This window comes from Cladophialophora immunda (genome assembly GCF_000835495.1).
Source record: "Cladophialophora immunda strain CBS 83496 unplaced genomic scaffold supercont1.6, whole genome shotgun sequence".
Taxonomy (NCBI): Eukaryota; Fungi; Ascomycota; class Eurotiomycetes; order Chaetothyriales; family Herpotrichiellaceae; genus Cladophialophora; species Cladophialophora immunda.
In genome coordinates this window covers 3,350,333-3,367,943 of record NW_015622546.1, presented here as the reverse complement: position 1 = coordinate 3,367,943, position 17,611 = coordinate 3,350,333, and the positions used below count along the sequence as shown (strand labels likewise).

The window sequence follows — 17,611 nt, the reverse complement described above, 5'->3', positions numbered from 1 at the left end:
CCTAGCAGAAGACGATTGGCCAGCCTCGCAACAACCAAGCTCGGGACGATGATGCGAGAAACGGCCTGGAGAATAGATCGTGCCGGAACCGTTGCATATCTCGCATGGAGCAGAAGAAACGATAGGCAATCTTTGGTTTTGCGCTATAGAAGCATCAGGCAGCGATACAATGAGAAGGCTATTCATATCTGGCGCCATCTCAGGGAAATCTACGGAGTAGTCGATCGAGCACGCAGCAGTCATGGCATGATGTTTTTATCAGCTAAGCTAATAGTGATCTATCTATGCATTTGGTGTCCAGTGACGGTCTCGACCTGCAACTTGAGATCTGCACATCTCAGCTCAGGCCCAAATCACCACCGGCACGCCGTAGAAATCGATGTTGATCCATCCATTGTGGTCGCCATAGTACTCTGTCAATTTTGCGCGCATATTTGCACCAGCCCGGACCCCCACAACGTCTTATGATGGTGCTCTGTAGACATCAAGGGTCACTCTTAGAAAAGGAAATCACCGGAGAAATGCCTCGCATATCACTGCCCAACCCTGTTCACCATTACAACCCATGCCAGGCACGTTTTGGCCTTCCCGTTATCACACCGAGCGAGTCCGACCGATCATGCGAAACCGAAATAATCAGCGCCGAGATTAATTGCTGTCATCAAGTTGTTCTTGAGAGTATCGTAGTCATCGTAAGCAGGCAAGTCAAGCTGATTGAAACATGTATGGCTCGTTGGCAGACGAGATTGACTTGGATCCCTGTGGCAATCTTGTTAATATCTGTGCAAAAGCTCAAACCTGTATTTGACAAACTTACTTGTGGATACTGAACAAAGTATTTCCTTGCATCCCTTCGAGATCCTTGAAGCCATTGAGAGGGACTTTGCTGGTGCCAGTGACGAATTGCAACAATTTCGCGCGTTCTTCATTGCTCATACCACGGACAATGCGCCAGAACCAGGTCACTTGGGGACTGTTGGCATTGTAGTTGTGATATTCGGTATGGGCTCTCCAATCGTCCACATCAATCTCTGGCAGTCCAGAGATGAGCAATTCGAGCTCTTGTTCATCGAAGATCGCGATGAGTTCTGCCGGGATGATGTCGTGGAAACCCTTGACGAAATTCTCGAGCTGGTCTTTCACCGATGTTGTGAGGCGATAGCGGACCTGCGCATTGACGTATTCTCTCTTGTTCTCCTCCGTGACCGGGATGTTTCGCCCATTCGGAATCAGATCCACGATCTTTTCCTCACCGAACTGCTCTTCAACCACAGAGAAGTCCTCCGTAATGACGTCGGTGATGTCGTTTTCAAGAATCCAAACCAAGCTCTTGTAGTAGTCAAGATCCATGGACTCAAGATCTTTCAAATTAGGTTCCTTTCCGAGGAGACGCTTATAAACAGCCCGGCTGAAGTGGCAATCAAGGACTCGTCCTTCGTGTAAGGCCTTTCCGATGATGCGACCAATGAATTTGAAGTAAAGAAGGTGTTCGCCATTGATCCAACTGAGAGGGTTAGGGTGAAACGTGGTGCGGTCGGCTGCCACAGGCTGCCACAAAGCCCAATCTGGATTGAACATTCCTCGAGCAAGAACTTGGAACCACTCTCGGGTGACACCACCTGCATCAACGCCTTCTTCGCCGTTGAAACGAATGTTGAGTTTGCCATATTTCATCTCCTCGGCGGATTTGAAATATAAGGCCTTGTAAGAATCCAGGAACACTTGGCTGCGGCGGACGTTTAGCTGCAGAGGCGGTTGAATGTGACGTTGCTGGTGCAATCTAGAGTGAATCTGCTTGGTAAAGTAGGCTCGCTTGTTGTCGAAGTCGAGCACCTTGGGGTTCTTCACCAAGAGGCTGAAGCTTCCATTTCCTTGCATCAGCTTAGGAGACTGGCGAATAATATCATTGAGGATCTTCCGGTGTTCAGTGGTGAAGTTGAAAAATAGTTCTTGAAGATCATCCATAGCTTCTGGCGCAGGACTTCCAGGCACTTGTTCTCTGATTTGACGGGCCAAAACCGAGTCTTTCAGAGAGGTGTTCTTGCAGACCACCATCAAGGACTCGATAAGCGGAAGTAATATCGTGGCAAAGCTGGTAATGTTGTCCTTTTCGCGGACAGTTGTCAAACACTCACTCAGTTTGCTCCACAACGGTCGAAGTGCAAGGCTTTCGTACGAAGACGTAAGGATGCTCTTTGCCACGGCATTTCCCTCGGGTTCCTCATTCTCGGCCTTAGGCGCAGATAGATAGTCCAATGCCTGGAGAACTCGCAAGAGCTTGACCTGATCGGAACCCCCATGCGAAAATCTTATCGACGACAGCACATGGAGATCTGTAATTGACTGTGCTTCTTTGAGCTGAGGAATCAAGTCCTCAAGGTCTTTGCAGATGGATTCCGAAAGTTCTTTGACGTAATGAATCAACTCCTTGCTGAAAACGGTTGAGGTGCCAGGAACGCATGACAGACTGGACAGCGTCTCCAAGGTAGAGTGGAAAGTGTCGCTATTACATTCGGGAGCAACAAAGATGCTCACAACGAGTTGTAAGTTGTGGTGCGAAATCTCAGGTGGCTCAAATGCCTTCTTGGCCCTGGCCCCCTCGGTAGTCAAGTCGTCATTGCTAGTGTCGGCGATGTCATTCTCGCCATTCTCCGCCGTCTCAGACTGGTGAGCCGCACTTGCAGAAGCTTCATTCTCTTCGCTCGAAGCAGCAGGTGCTGGGGCGTCTTGAATCTCTACATCCGCGTCTGGTTGAGCTGGTTGGACTGCTTCAGTAGGTGCTCCCGCAGAAACGCCTTCTTCTGTACTTGCCCCGTCAGGTTCGGTCGGCTTCTCTTCGTCGGTAGCTTTCTCCTTGTCCTTCTTCAATAGGTTCGGTAAAGGCTGAGTGACCGCAGACAAGAGTTCAGCAAGTGATTGAAGACAGGATGAACTCTCCACAATCAACTTCCGGTCGAGGAGGCCGATTAAGTCGTTGATGGGATATCTTACTGCCTTCACTTCCTTGGCCTTTCCCTTACCTTTCTTCGAGGCTAGACTGGCGTCACTTTCTCGGATGAAGATGGTTCGGGTGTGATAGTTGCTCTGGCAAAGTTGCCTCAGGGCAGAAAGACACTGCTGTACAACAACAAGAGGAGTAACCTCTTCGCTAATACCACCAGCAGGTTGCATCGAAAGCGTACGTTTGAGTGGTTGAGGTGTCTTCTGCCCGACAGTTGCCTTCGCTTTCAAGGATAGGTTGGCAAGACTGCGTTCAACAGCCGTCACATCTGTTGAGCCCTCTTTGAGAATAAGATCTTTAAGAATAAGCAGCAGAAGATTGACGACTTCTGATCGCGTTTGTCGGTTTCCACAGATATTACGCAGGATGTGCCACAAGTTCGTGCGGAGTGAACCTTGTTGAGGCAAAAACATCAGGCGCAACAATGTCGCGACCCCGGATTTCTCGACCATTTGGATAATCTGGCGCTTGCCGTCGCGTTGACCCGCGTCTTCGCCCGAACGGTCCTCACGAGCATCCGCATCAGTTCTGACATACTGATATAGACGTCTGGCATGTGCTCGACCTTCTGCAGCGTGCCGGGGATCAAGCTGGCGCAAGACCTCCGGTGGTTGTTCTGCTAATATGACACGACGGAACGCTGGGTCGAGAGTAGCCAAGAAGTTATCGTTGTCCATCTCTTCCGCTTGCGCATGTCCTCCATTGGCCGCAGCCTGTCTGCGAGCTTCTTCACGTTCTCGTCGACGTTGTGCGTGAGCTTCTTGTTGCCGTATCTCTTCTCGGATCTCTTCCGGGAGAGCATTGAGGAAATCTGGATCAATGCCAGACGTATTGGTCCCTTCTTGACGAGCTTCTTCACGCCGAGTAGCATACTGCTGCATGATGACCTCCTCGCGGAGTTCCTCCGGCAGGGCTTCTAAATACTCGATGTCGATCGCCAGTCCCGTAATGTCGATTTGCCGGCCTCTGATGGTAGTGAAAACGCGAGGCTGCGCGTCAGACGTCGAAGCCGAAGCTTCGTTTTCGGTGATCTCCTGCGCAAGCCCTACATCTGTATCTTGTACATCCTCCATAGGAACTGTGTTACCATCTTCATGCTCATCATCCTCTTCTTGGGCCTCGGCTTCGGCGGCTGCTGCAGCTTCAGCCTCGACCCGGAGACGCTCTTCTTCACGCTCCTCGGCTTCTTTCTTGCGACGCTCTGCTTCCACTTTCAATCTTTCCATTTCTTCACGTTCCGCCTGCTGTTCCTGTTCTCGCTTAAGTTTGCGTTCTTTCTCCTCTTGCTGAGCAAATGGAACCATGACCGACATGAGCCAAATTTGGACACGCTGGATCTTCTCCACATAGGTAGTGCCGTAGAGAAGTCGTACTTCTTCTTGCCAACGCGACATAGTCGGCGAGGGAACAAAATTGTTACCGCGCTGCGAGTCTTCTCGGGAAACATGACGATGATGGCGCGGATCCCACCCTGATGATCGCCAGGGGTCGCGAAAGTCTGTAAGAACCGGAATGCGAAGGCGGAATTGTTCGCCTTCACTAATCTCGCCACGCTGAAGAGCCGAGAAAATAGCGTCAAGCACAGCTCCATGCCCGCCGCCCATTCCGCGGTTGTCGACTGTGTTGATAGTGGCTTGAAGAGGTTGGAAACCAGGAATTCCTGGAAGCATCTCAAGCCCATGCGGAAGCAGAATGCTGGTCCCAATGTGCTCTGTTCTCTGCCGAGCCTCCGGCTGAGGTCTTCGTAATAGAGGGTTTGTGCCATCATCGCCAGACCTTACATGACCGGATATGCGACCTGAGCGGCCAGATGGGTTGAGGTCGTCACGAACGTCCATCCGCCTAGTCAGGGTATTCCAGACTGAGCCACCAAGTGGGCGATGACGTCGCATGAGGGGCGGATGTTCCCATCTCAAGTGATTGTGCTCGATGATATCGCGGGCGCCACCAGCTAGCAAGCGGTCAAAGTCACCATACTCCATTCCGTCGTTCTCATCCATGTCGTCTCCGTCCTCATCATCGTCCTCATCGTCATCCTCGTCCTCCTCTTCGTCCTCTTCTGGAAAGGTCATTTCTGGAGGGGGGACTACACCTGGAGCTATTGTAGGACGAGAACGACGCATGGCCGCCGTGGGACGAAGGACTGGTAACCCTTCTTCTGTCATTCCTCCCATCGGGCCATCGAGGTCGTGGTCACCCAGAACCCGAAGAAGGTTGCTGAGTACGCCTGCTGAAGGGGGGTTGCCGTTGTCACGGTCCTGTTCAACCGGAATAGGCATCAGGTCCGCAGAGAAGGTGAAATCCTGGTCGAACGCGGAGATAGGAAGTCGTCCCTCGGCACTTTCTGTGTCATCACCGTCGTCGTCTTCGTCTTCCCAATCTCCATCGTCTTCTGGTCCTTCATTGAGGCTGTGATTTTCCTCGTCCCCGTTGATTTCACCCGCGTCCACGTCTTCACCAATCTCAAAGTCTTCACCCTCTTCGTCTTCGTCGTCCTCGTCTTCATCCGAGTCGTCCTCGTCGTCGTCGTCGTCGTCGTCGTCGTCCTCATCTTCATCCGAGTCGACATCCATGTGAGGATCATTGACTACGAATTCGATGTCCATCGGTACATCGCCTGGAAGACCCTCTATTTCACCGTCTGGCCCCATTTCGCCTTCTTCATCGCTGACAGCCTCGTCATCGTTTCCGCCTGCGACAACAATGCCGTCGTCGTACTCCATTTCATCCTCATAGGCGTCATCATACATCCCTTCGTCTTCATCTTCTTCATCGGTCGCGGAATCAGATCCAGGATCCCGGTTAGGATCAAGTAAGCCGAGCGCGGAATTTCGGAAAAGATCAGGGGTTTCTTCCCGCTCTTCATCGATGTCCGAGACTGAAGAGGCAGATGAAATCACGTCTTCAGACATGTTCCCAACCACGGAATTCAGCAGGTCAGGCGACGTGACGCTGAGTTGGATTGCCAATGTGGTGAGTTCCTGTAATGGGCGTAGGATGAACTTGATCACTCTCTTGGAGCCAGGGTATGCAAGATCAATCTCCGTAAGCGAGCTGGTCAAGACTGAGATTAGGTTCTTCTCAAACATCATCCGTGAAAGGACCTTGTAAGAAGTATTTTGGGAGCCAGCGGACCCTTCAGGGACGACGGGCTTGGTCAAGAGACGATTGAACATGTCAGAGAGACACAACAGTCGACTATACTTCATCTGAAGGGATTCATTGGAGGAAATCGCATCTTTGTACGCTTTGATCGCGTGCTCAAGGACAAAGCGGCGCACAAATGTCAGGTCTGGTTCATCATCCACGTCCTCGACTTGCGGCTGCGTCGAATATCTCTGAGCTGAAACAGTCATGCCCGCTTCCCCTGTTTTGGAACATAGGGCGACAATGACCCGGATAGCCCAATCACTTGTGAGCAGTTTCTTCTTGAATTGTAGAGAATCTTCCTTGTCAACATAACAAGACGGAATCAGTCCATTGAGGAAGTAGTTGAGGATTCCAGAACGTGGCTTCGATGGAGTGACTGCCATTGGATCAGCCTTGCGAGAGAAATTGATAAATTCAATCTTCGTGCGGTTATAAGAGTGAAGAAGTTCGGTCAGGTTGTACATCAAGAAGCACCGGTAGGAAAAGATTGGGTGCTCCTCTGGTTTGAACTTCGCTTTCTCTGATTTCGGCTGGGCACCGTCAATGACAGGCCTCTCCGATGAACCTGCAGTAGCAGTTTGTTGATTTGGATTTGATGTCCCGTTTACAGTCGACGTTCCCGACGGCTCGGCCGGAGATTCCTTGTCTTCGACGTCCTTGTAATTCAACAACTCCGACAGGATGAAGTGGATAACTCCATCCGGATGTTCGACAACTGGAGGTTTCAATTCGGGCGCCTTGCCTTTGTTACTCTCTTCGACGTGATCTTGAGGGGTCTCAACGCTGGCTGTTGGTTGCGTGGCATCGGTCCTGCTTTCTTCGGATGTTTGGGTTTGGACGCCCTCTTCACCTTGATCGATTGGCTTAGGTTCCTCGTTCTGCTTCAGCGCCAGAGCGGCAACACCTCCAGCATGTGGTTGCCATGAAGATAATTTGACAATCTCATTTGTCGTTTCGACAAAGATAGAGGGCGAGCGTAGAACAAGGTGGTACAGTTCTCGAATGTAAGTATTGGTGTCTGGTTGTCGCGCCGTGTTGCGAGAGGTGAACAGGAGCTTGATCTCACTACGCATGATTTGTTTCAGGGTTGCGTCGTCCTCGACAATGTGTCGCAAAATAAGCATAAAACAGCTTTGCAATCGATGCCCCACCCCATTGGTAAGCTGCTTGACCATGAGGAAGAGTCTCTGTAGGTTTCGTTTCTCGGCTAATCTGCTGGCGATTTCTCGAGTTCGGGTGAGAGCGACTAGAACTCTGGTGATGGCCAAGGCCATACCTTTGTCCTTTCCTACACGTGGAAGAAGGTTGACAAGTGCTTCGAAAAGTTTCAGTTTATCCTCCATCTCGAACACGGAAACCGTGGTTAGCACAGCCGATGTGACAGAATCAATGTCCGTGGGTGGATCCCATTTGACTTCTGCTGGCTCACAGTCCTTGGATAGCATCTTCTCAATGATCAACAAGATGGGCGCGACCCAGGGAAAGGAGCCTTCATCGGTCCGACCGTCTGCAGCTGGAAGTTGTAAGAATGAAAGAATGCCTTCGAATGACTCTTGGAATATGCCGAGTGTCTCTTTGAACACTTCCCCGTCCTGGATAAGGAGAGCGACCAGGTGTGCTGCGGCGGCGATCTTCTTTCCACGGGATTCGTTGATGTCATCCTCGCCTTGCATCGACAATAATGAACTGGTGAGAAGATCCAACGTAGTTCTCCAAAATTCATTAGCCTGATCTTCGCCCAATTTCTTTGTTGCACTAATGATTAAATCAGACAGCTCGAAAGTCAAATTTGGGTGGTTATCGAGAATGTTGTTGCACCGCTCAGCCAGGTCCTCTCTAACGAGTGCTCGCTGTGCGTTGATTGATTGAACGGAGTAGAACCGTGGCAGATCCACTTCGGAAGACTGGGGTGCCTCGCGTTCAGGTTCACTGTCGCTGTTGAGGAGATTGCTGATATCCATTGCAGAAGAAACACTCGTGGTAGCATGATCCGCAGATCTGGACGTGGTACTAGCTTGGTTAGAAGCAGTGACGTCTTCCATCTCGTTGTCTTCCGTAGCCTGATGCACATTTGGAAGTAGAGTATGCACTGACCCTAGCGAGTTCCAGCCAGAAGATGAATGCGAGTTTGTTGGCGGAGTCACCACATCGGGCATGTTTCCGAGAGCGGTTGTATGATCATTATCTCTCTCAGGAACAGGTAGTCGTCTCCGGCGAGGGTTTGCTAGAAGTGCTCGGCAGTACTCTTCTGCTGGCGTGGAATTGTTTGGCGCTTGTGAATTCGACCGGTACAAAGCCTCACGCACGAGTTCTTCGTTGTAGCCTTTCTCTTTCAGAGCGTTAACCTTCGAAGAGTCGAACTCCAGCTTCCTCGCTAAAAACGGTGCCACGGTAGGGTGTCCACTATCGGACTGCACTGCTTCCATCTCATTGTCACCGGTAAATACGTGCTTCAAGATCGAGACCAGCTTCTGCACAACGTCTTTGGAAGCTTGGTCCGCGTACTCACTCGCCCAGATCAAACGCGTCAACGGGAGTGCTTCCATCCGCAGGTTGAGTAAAATCTGAGCCGGAACGAAGTAGCATTGTCTCATAGGGTCTACGGTCTTCATGTTGTTCGACTGCGCCGACTCAATAATGCACTTTGAATCGGTAAATTCCTCCAGGATATCGAGACAGATTTTGAGACCTGTGTTTGCCGAAAAGATAGCATGCTCGACTTTGCAAGACTTCAATTTGTCGAAGAATTCCGTGCCGATCTCCGTCAGAGTTTTGACACCCCCAGCTTTCCGGAATGCCTCGACAACAAATCCTTGACGGGCTGGATGTGTTGCGACGGGTCCCGCCCCGGAACTACTATCGTCGTAAAAGCTCCGCCGTACATTGTCTAGAGCAATCACAAGGTAAGTGAAGCGGGGTTCCGTATCATCGGCGTCACCGTTCTGCGTTGTCCTCGGATTCAGGAAGTATGGTTGAAGTTGTGTCAAATACGCTGACGCGAGTGCATTTGCCACGAAGGAGGTCTTCTGTTTGGCGAAGGTATCTGGGCGACGCCGGGCAGCAATGTTGCGGCCAAGTCGACACAGAAAGTCTGTGATGGCAGCAGGAGTCTCAATCAACAGAAAGCGAAGAGTTTGGACATTCTTGAAAAATGGCGTCTTCTTGTCCTTACTCAGTGCGGCAATGTCGCCCCCGGGGGCTGCTCTACCTTCTCCATTTTCAGGTGTCAGCTGGCCATTATGGCGAGAGGCGATGTCGCGGACACTCAGAAGCTTGTCAACTTCATCATCACCAGTTGAGAAGTGTTCTGGGCGTGTTGCCGAGATCCAGGATTCGGGGATCGAGCGCTGAAGCGCGACATCTTCGCGACAACAGGCTGCTGATATAGCACCCATCATTTCAGCAATGTCGGCGAAAACGTCCTCCAAGTTCACTAGCCCGAAGAGGAAATTCTGCATGTGTCTCTGACTGTAGATCGGAATGTTGAAAATCTCGCTTAACACCTGAGCCAGACAAAAGACGGCCATCATGCTTCTGACTATGCGCGTCCCATTTGCCTCCACCTCAGACAGCTGGGAAGCAGGACCCTTGCCTGTGCCACCGGTGCCTGGCACAGCTTTGACCAGAGGGCCAAAATAGCAGGACCAGTCCTTGGGCTGACACTGGCTGAAGTGCTTCAGCTCGGAACACGCAAAACGCGCGCGGTCAACAAGAGCTGGGAGGACAACGTGCGGTTTGGTCTCCGCCATCATGTGAACAGCCGCGGCCAGCTCCTGAAACATACTTCCGTTTCGGTCAAAAGGTTGACTTGTAACCGGTAGGCTGGGTAATGTAATGAAGTCCAAGACAAGGTCACACCCACCCTGCTCCAGGAAGCTGGTGCAATGAGCCTGGTGCTCGAAAAAATTCAGCAAGAACGCGATCGCAGGTCTTGCGTAATCACTGGCTTTCAGCCCATTGCCATCTTGATCGCTTGGTGTTGCGTTAACGGTGCTCGGGGGAAGGACCTCATTCTCTAGAATCAATTTGTCACCATTCGGAAGGTCGATCTTTCTGGGAGGGACGGGTTCGTCAACATTAGTTGAGACAGGCGGCAGAATCTCCAACGAAAGAGCCTCTCGTCCACCGCAGGGGACAAGCTCATCCTCTGTACCAAGCCACAGTTTTGCTCCTGCACCGAAGTTGACGGAGAGTGACCTGCCTATGTGTCGCACGCGACCAAGCATAATCATCACTGCGCTCAAAACGGAAGTACGCAAGTTTGGGTGATGTCTGACGAGCTCGTCGAACGTCGAACCGAGCATTGCCAGCATGTTTCCATCGTTGAGCACCTTGACATGTGCTGGTGACTCGAAGATTTCGAAGAACTTCTCCAAAGCACCAGAGGATTTGAATAGGTCGAAGCCAGCACTCGTCAGACAAATAGCGCCGAAGGCCTGGGATACGTTGGCAATTGCATCAAAAACAGGTGGAATTCCTTGCGGTCGATTTTCAGGAACTGAGGATATCGACTTCGACCGCTTCTGATTCGCCGGAGCTTCTGAGGGATTGGGTGACGGGTTGACCGTATTGAGTATGCTCTGAATGATCCCAGCTTCGGATATCACTGTATAGCTTGTTGGCTCGTTGTGGAGAAATCCACAGATCGCCTTGATGACTTCGCTCCATGTATGTGCACCGAATGCGGGGAGGTGGTCGACAATGAGTCGAAAGGCACGGAGCAAAGCTTGAGAATCGACCAGACTTCTCAAGACTCTATCAGCCTGCTGACCTTGATGACCGCTGATGTCATTGATCATATCAATGATGGATCGAATTATTTGCTGGTGCATGTAGGGGATTTCGTAATCTATGGCGCGCGTCTTGTGCTGTGCCAGTATCCCTTCGCCAGCATTCCGAAGATCCCAAGCGCTTATCACAAGGGTGCTCAAGAGATTGCAAATGGCCTCGAAAGCATTATTACTCAACAAAGTTGCCAGGCCATCCTTGAAGTGATGGAAGAAAGTTTTGATGAAGTCTAGCATCGACAGGTGCGCTCTCATGGCCTTTGAGGTTGTGACTCCGAAACCAGACAGGTACGAGGTGATAAAACTCGAAGCTATAACAGCCTCGCTGGAGCGTCCGTGGTGTCCAGCGACCTCGATGAGCGTCCTCGGCAGTGAAAAGATGGCAGCTCTCCAATCATCACCAGCCACGTTATCAGTACTGTCATGCTCTTTAGCAATGTCGTTCAGGCCTTTCTGGATCAGCTGAGAAAGGAGGCCTTGGCTTGATCCTGCACCCAATGCTGCGTGGATCTCGGAAGCAAAAGGTTTGGAGAGTGTCAGGAAAGACATCGTCTCCATTGCCAGAGTTTGCAGATAGATGGAGACACCAGAGTGCCCTTTCTTTGTGTCATGAAGCAGGGCAAGAACTTGTTGGATGAACTCCTGAGGCTTCTCTACCGAGAACAGTTTCTGCGTGAAGTCTGGTTCCTTAATGACATGAGCCAAACTGGCCACGGCTAAGAGTCGCACCGCTAATAGCTCCTTCCGAGTCTTCGATGAGGTCATCAAGGCATAGGCGACACGGAGCTGGTGCAGCAGCTCGTATCGAACCTTGTAGGGCATATCATCAGATAGGTGGTCGTGTAAGATCGTCTCAATAGTAGTGGCTAGCAGATCGGCGGCAGAAAATTCAAGGAACTTCAAACTGCTCTCTGGTTCAGCTGGTCGGTGGACAACTCTACTGCTGTCAATCTCATTGGATGAGGCATTGGCATTCGTCGTATCGGGTCCTGTGGTAGATGGGCGGATGCGTGTAGGCGTGGGCGGAGGCTCTGATGATTGCGATGCATCAACAGAGACAGGCTCAGGTTCGGACGTCGAGGTTTCCCACCAGACTCTGACGTTATGAGCCCACGAAGGAGAATCTCGATCAAGTCCAGCTGATGAGGATTTCCCGCGGTCACCATGCTGTGGGGTTTCCTTACAAAGAGCCCGGAAGTCATTTGGATTGAATGTTGTCGACCCGCGTCTCGGCTTGCCGCCGCCATGCTGAAGTTTCTCTTTGGATTTGGATTTGACTGGAGAAGGTGGCCCACGCTTGACGCTTGCAGGGACTGGTCCAAAAGGCGCAGCTAGCCTCTTGATACGCTCAAAGTCGAAATCGTAAAATTTCAGGCCAGGAGAGGTTCGAATACCTCTGTACTGTTGTGCCAGGGAGAAAGTGATTTGGAGAGTGTGGTGCAGTAGCGAGAGTGAAGTCGTATGCAACAGATCATTCAGGCGGTCTGTGCTGCTGTAGATGGCTCGGTTCGCACATTTTTCAACCAGAAGCTTTGAAAAGCCCAAGATAGCCTCGACCAGTTCTCTGTCACCCTCTGGGCCAAATCCACGCTCTTTCAATCCCTGTTCATCGATCCCAGGGCTCCCCTCAAGTAGCAGTGACGAGCCGAAGGGTATTTTCTGGGGACCTTTGTCCAGGCCATATCTTGAGTTGAAGGACTGGAGGACGCTGTCAAATCGGTCGAGAGGCTCGATCCAGTTGTTGAGATCACCACGAGGATAGGGCCATCTCGGTGACCAGCCGGCGAAGACAGCTGGAAGGTCAGCCAAAGGGACGGTGGAAACTTGCTTGACCAGATCTGATACCGCCGGAGACTGTCGCAGTCACGTTAGCCTTGTCCGCCAAACGCCAAACGCCAAACGGATGAGGCAGCAGAAACAAAACTCACCAACGACGCCTTGTGCTTTTCCTGCGGCTTCCTCGTAACCTTCCCCATCTTCACTAGGCCCCGTAGATAGGCACCATAGGCTGCATTAGAGGAGTGAAATTGTGTTCAGCCTTCCCAGAAGCAGTAACTAGATGATAGACCAGGGTCACAAAATGAGGCGGGCAGGATATGCTGGCAGAGCAATGTGGACAGGAAGATTGGATTCGTGGGATTCCGCTGAATGAGATAGACGATTTGAATCGGCAGGGGAGTTTTGGAGCGAAAGAGTGCTTGAAGTTTTGAAGGGAAGACAGGGCGTTGCGAATTATGCGGCCGCGATCACCTGCGCCCAGACGCAGCTCCGTATTCTGTCTGAGGATGAAATCAGGGACGGAATTAGTAGGTAAAAGTAGTGTACAGGAAGTGAGGCTGCAACAGATGGCAACAGAAGAATGAGCTTTGCTAGTAAAGCAGGCCTCAACTGGAGGTGATGGAGCGATGAAGAAACTGAAACTTGTCTCTCGTGTGGCGTCGATTCTTTTGTGCTGCACTTCACTGCCTGCTGGGTACTGCCGCACTTCTGGCAAGTGAAGATGGTTCGGGCGACTTACTTGACTTTTAGACGCGCTTGGGCCTTGAGACTCTAGTGGGAAATGACGTGCCCTTTTCCCCTCAGGTACTAGCCGCATCCGCCCACGGCTCACCAGGCTACCAGGCTGGGTCTTCCGGGGGAACGAGGGGGGCTAAATAGGCGCCGAGAGCGCCCAGTTTAGCTACAAGCTGCAAAGACCAAAGGAACACCATCCGGCCCGTGCTCATTATTGCCATATCTCCAACCACTGTCTCGACCTACAGTACTACCCTCTTCATGCTTCCCATCTGACTGTCAAGGACGCCGGATACGATTGTACCATGCTCTCTTCGACGTTCAAATAGTTCACCACGTCGCCCTCCTTCAGTCGCCTGAGCTGCCCCGTCGGCCCGACAGCTCTGCTCAACTTTTCAAGACCGCAGAGGACAGAAAGGGTAGATCCTAAAGTTGCAAGCCGCAGTCGAGCCCCAAGGGCTACTTCGCCGCCGAATGGGAGGAGCGGATCTTCGGGCTGGCCTTGGCCAGCATCAGATAGCCCAGTGCTGTCACGGTTCGCCGCAGTCTGTCATCGACTCTTAGCACAAGCATTCTCCCTGAAGCAAGTCTAACTTACCGGATCTGTGTCACAAAGAATACGCTGCCCCGCAGATACCTGGATCTGGTTTCTTCCATCGATCACGGTTTGCGAAGACGTCGCCTCTCTGAAGATCGGCGTCGATGGTCTTAACCTGCAAATTTCACGAAAGTATGACTGAGCTTTGGCCGATGATGAGCCCTCTTGGTCCAACATCTGCTTCAGCTCTGCGATATCCGTCTTCTTGTCTCCTTCACCAAGAATGTGATCCAGAACTTCAGCAAAGACTCGCGACTGATTCACAAATACCCAAGCTGCCAACGGGAGAAGCTGAGACCACACAATATCAGCAGGAGATAGTCCACTCTTCGAGGCTTCTTGGATCACTTGTGCCGCAAGGCTTCGAAGCTGTACGGGCGAGTGCGAGTGTAGACTGAAATTGCCCTTGATGCCGTTGCTTACTTCTTCTTGCAAGCGCGCTGCAAGCTGCAAGATCGCCTTCTGTTTCTTTTTGACAACAGCAAACCGCCGCGCAGGTTGCTCCATGTTGGCACAGCTATATATGGCGGAAAGAAGGGCAACGATGTCTTGTTCGGCGTATTTCGCGTGCGATTTGCTTTTACTGCCCAGAGGTAGAAGGAAAAGATTCGCAGCGAACTGCGCGTGAGCAATGTTGAAGACGTCCCGAACGACATCGACCTGGTGATAGCCTGCAAGCTGATACGCATTGTTCCGGAGCAGAGTCGTGATCGCGTCCTTGTAGAAGGCATCTGCGGCAGCTTGCAGTCCTTCAGTTTGGAGCAGCTTATGGGCGACAATTGATGCCCTTTCCCCGTTATGCTGAAGCCCCTGGGCGGAGAACAGCTGCGCATCCCAAGATGAACGAAAAGCAGACGTACCACCCATGACGGTCCTGCAGGCTTCGGAAGAGCCAAGTGCCAGAGTGGCAGGAAGATTAGTTGGTTTGTCGAAATTGTACAGATCAGCCTTTTTCAACTTGGTCAAGATGGACTTGTTTTCCTCTGGAATTACTAGCGGGTAGTGTGCATACACAGAGTTCTGTCGATAGCTGTTCGGCAACGCAGTCAGCACCAACTTGTAAAATACACAGCCGTTGTTAATGGCTAGGTCATAGTCCGCCTGTGTGAATCCCCAGTTTGTCAGGTTCGCCGGCGTATAGTCAATGGTGTAAAACCGGTCACCTCGAACCAACGCAACTGCGTCCGAGAGGATCGCTCGCGAGGTGGTGAAGTTCGTGCACAATCCGCTGCCAGGGAGTTTCGGCTCCTTGGCCGCCTCGATGACTACGCCGGGGTATATTTCCACGTTATCTGGATGCCCGTAGAGACGTCGCAACTGCTCGACGATGAGGGGGTCGGGATTGATGTCCTCGAACGTCTTATGTGGCTCGAGCTTGAAGTATTCTCGGAACTCGTTCAGGCTCGCCAGGTTCCAAGAGCGACTTTGGATGATTCCCAGCACTTCCACGTTCTTGAGGATCTCAGGTACGTGGGCGGCTCCATAGCTACCCGCAACGTCCGAGACAGATGCAGTCCAGATGGCCGCCAGTTCCTCGTCGGGATACTTGTTATCAGGCTGGCGCTGAAGACCAGCAAATTCTCGCTTGACCGGATCCGGGCTCAATTTCTTGGCCCATTCATTAAGTGCACCGAGGAATTGACCCATGGACAGCGAGGTTTGGTGCCCGAAGAGTTTTGTGTAAGCCTCCTTTGTCCATTGTTCGTCTCGTTCGGAGACACAGGAATGCCACCGGTAGACCAGGTTGAATTCCGCCGAAACAGAATTTCCAGTAGCTTCTGGAATCTTGTGGCCAAAGATGGCATTGCCTTCTTCAGATCTCGGGTCGAGGTTCCATAACGAGTCCACCCGGTTCAAATTCAAAATCGTTCTCACGTAGTCCTTCAGGATGACGTTGGCGTAGAGTCCGGTAGTGATCAACCTTGCCGTCTGGAATAACGCTTCGTCATAGAGCTTTTCGGCGTTGGGAGGCCTCGGCTTCCCTTGTGGATTGAGAATCCTCGAGAAGCGGCCGCTTTCGTCGATGCGAGCAAGGTTTTCTGCTATATGATTGTGGAAGCGATTGAACATGATGAGAAGAACACCAACACCAGGGGGAAAGCCGAGAATTCGCACATCCGAGAAACAATCGGGCTTCAGTTTCCCATCACGCATGGTCCGGACAGCCTCCTGTTCTTTCGCAGAACTGCCGTAAAGAGGAGCCAAGTCCAGATAGGACGAAGTATCGGAGATACTATAGTCTTCGTGGTTAGTGTGGAAGATATCGTGAATGATGATCGAGGCCACATAGAAGAGTACGCTCGATATTTTGTTGGGGTGTGGCCTGAACTTCTTGCGAGCCAAAAGGCTCTCAAAGATAACTCCAGGATCAGGCCTGGCAACGGGTTGCATCAGTCTGGGCCGCACCGTTCGAGCGTAGGGCTGCTTTGCAGCCCCGAGATGCGGCCAGAGAATATTGTTGTTGGTTCCGTCAGCCTTGCGATAGACGTAATCCGCTCCCAAATATGATTGAGGTGGGTGCTTCAGGTCTGTCCACAGCTGGTTCAGGAACGCATTGGTAAGAGTAGCGCTCGTTCTGCTGGAGATGGGAAGGTCCGCTACCAGCTGGACGATTCGTTCCATAAGGTATGTCTTGTCGTCGATAGGCTCGCCGTCAATTTGCTGCAAGGCGACATCTTTGACGGTCCTGAGATTCTTTAAGTTGAAGGTTTTGAGCACGTCCAAGATCTGATCTGATCTCTTGGTTTCACTAGTCGATGCAGAGGTGCTGGAGTCGCTCGAACGGGGTCGCTCTTGGACAACTGGCGTCTTATCTGGCCGAGACTCCCTGGCCGATCTAGACCCTACATCCTTTGAGTTACTTTCAGAGCTTTCAGGGATGCATAGCATACCCTTCAGTTTTGATAAGCTCAATGGCATGTTGGATCCTCCTGGAGCCTCAGACGACAAGGTGCGACCAGCTATACAACAACCGTGGCCAATAGAACCTCAACGAGGATCAAGTACCGGAAGTGAGGCTGAGCTGACAGGTGCGGATAGATATTATGCTCGTAGCTCGCCAACAGTCCCCTCACCTGCGTTCGTCGGTAGGAAAGGAAGCTGACAGCCAGAGCACAAGGGAGAAACAGCGCTTATAACAATACATCTCACTAACAATACTCCGTACTCGTACTCATTCTCACATTCTCAGCCAGCCCCTTGTACGGCTGAATGGGCTGGCGAGGACTAAAAGGGTCCAGGAAGGCGCCACAAGGAGAATAGCGCCGAATGGAGCAGGAAGTCCCTCAAAAGGGGAAAGCGGGGCTGTAAAAGGGGGTTTCGTCCAATGGGCGACTGCCGTGAGGCCGTAGAGCGCCAGACTCCAGACTCGCACTAGTTTGTTGAACACGCAGCCTTTATTTTCAAGGAGACTGCCACCATCCGCCACAATTCGCAACTGCGCTCGCCTTGCGGCTGTGATTCGATAGTCCTTGCCTTGTCCCCTTGGACTCGCTTCTCTCCCACATCTTTTACCCTCGCTTGTTGTCTTGGGTGTCCTCCGAAGTCTCGTATTCTCTCAGC

General features: G+C 51.7%; 2 protein-coding genes across 3 annotated transcripts; both read right to left on the bottom strand.

Moving 5' to 3' along the window:
- Positions 1–238: 238 nt before the first annotated feature.
- PV07_10626 (uncharacterized protein) lies at positions 239–13,409 on the bottom strand. Its single transcript, XM_016397974.1, has 3 exons — positions 12,867–13,409; positions 818–12,792; positions 239–759 (listed from the first exon to the last, which is right to left on the bottom strand). Exons 1-3 carry the CDS (start codon positions 12,912–12,914, stop codon positions 618–620), a joined length of 12,165 nt encoding a protein of 4,054 aa, XP_016245165.1. The 5' UTR covers positions 12,915–13,409; the 3' UTR covers positions 239–617.
- An 84-nt stretch (positions 13,410–13,493) lies between these two features.
- On the bottom strand, positions 13,494–17,204 carry PV07_10625. 2 transcript variants are annotated; one of them, XM_016397973.1, is made up of 3 exons: positions 16,942–17,204; positions 14,051–16,893; positions 13,494–13,999 (listed from the first exon to the last, which is right to left on the bottom strand). In XM_016397973.1, exons 1-3 carry the CDS (start codon positions 16,967–16,969, stop codon positions 13,712–13,714), a joined length of 3,159 nt encoding a protein of 1,052 aa, XP_016245164.1. In that variant the 5' UTR covers positions 16,970–17,204; the 3' UTR covers positions 13,494–13,711. The 2 variants fall into 2 exon arrangements, with proteins under 2 accessions (XP_016245164.1, XP_016245163.1); XM_016397972.1 differs by having other exon boundaries at positions 14,051–17,204.
- Positions 17,205–17,611: the final 407 nt, after the last annotated feature.

Coding starts and splice junctions, on each gene's coding strand:
- PV07_10626 (XM_016397974.1), bottom strand. CDS start 12,914: ATGGGGAAGGTTACGAGGAAGCCGCAGGAAAAGCACAAGGCGTCGTTG. Junction 12,793..12,866: donor AAAAGCACAAGGCGTCGTTG/GTGAGTTTTGTT, acceptor TGACTGCGACAG/TCTCCGGCGGTATCAGATCT. Junction 760..817: donor ACTTTGTTCAGTATCCACAA/GTAAGTTTGTCA, acceptor AGATTGCCACAG/GGATCCAAGTCAATCTCGTC.
- PV07_10625 (XM_016397972.1), bottom strand. CDS start 16,969: ATGCCATTGAGCTTATCAAAACTGAAGGGTATGCTATGCATCCCTGAA. Junction 14,000..14,050: donor TTCTTTGTGACACAGATCCG/GTAAGTTAGACT, acceptor AGTCGATGACAG/ACTGCGGCGAACCGTGACAG.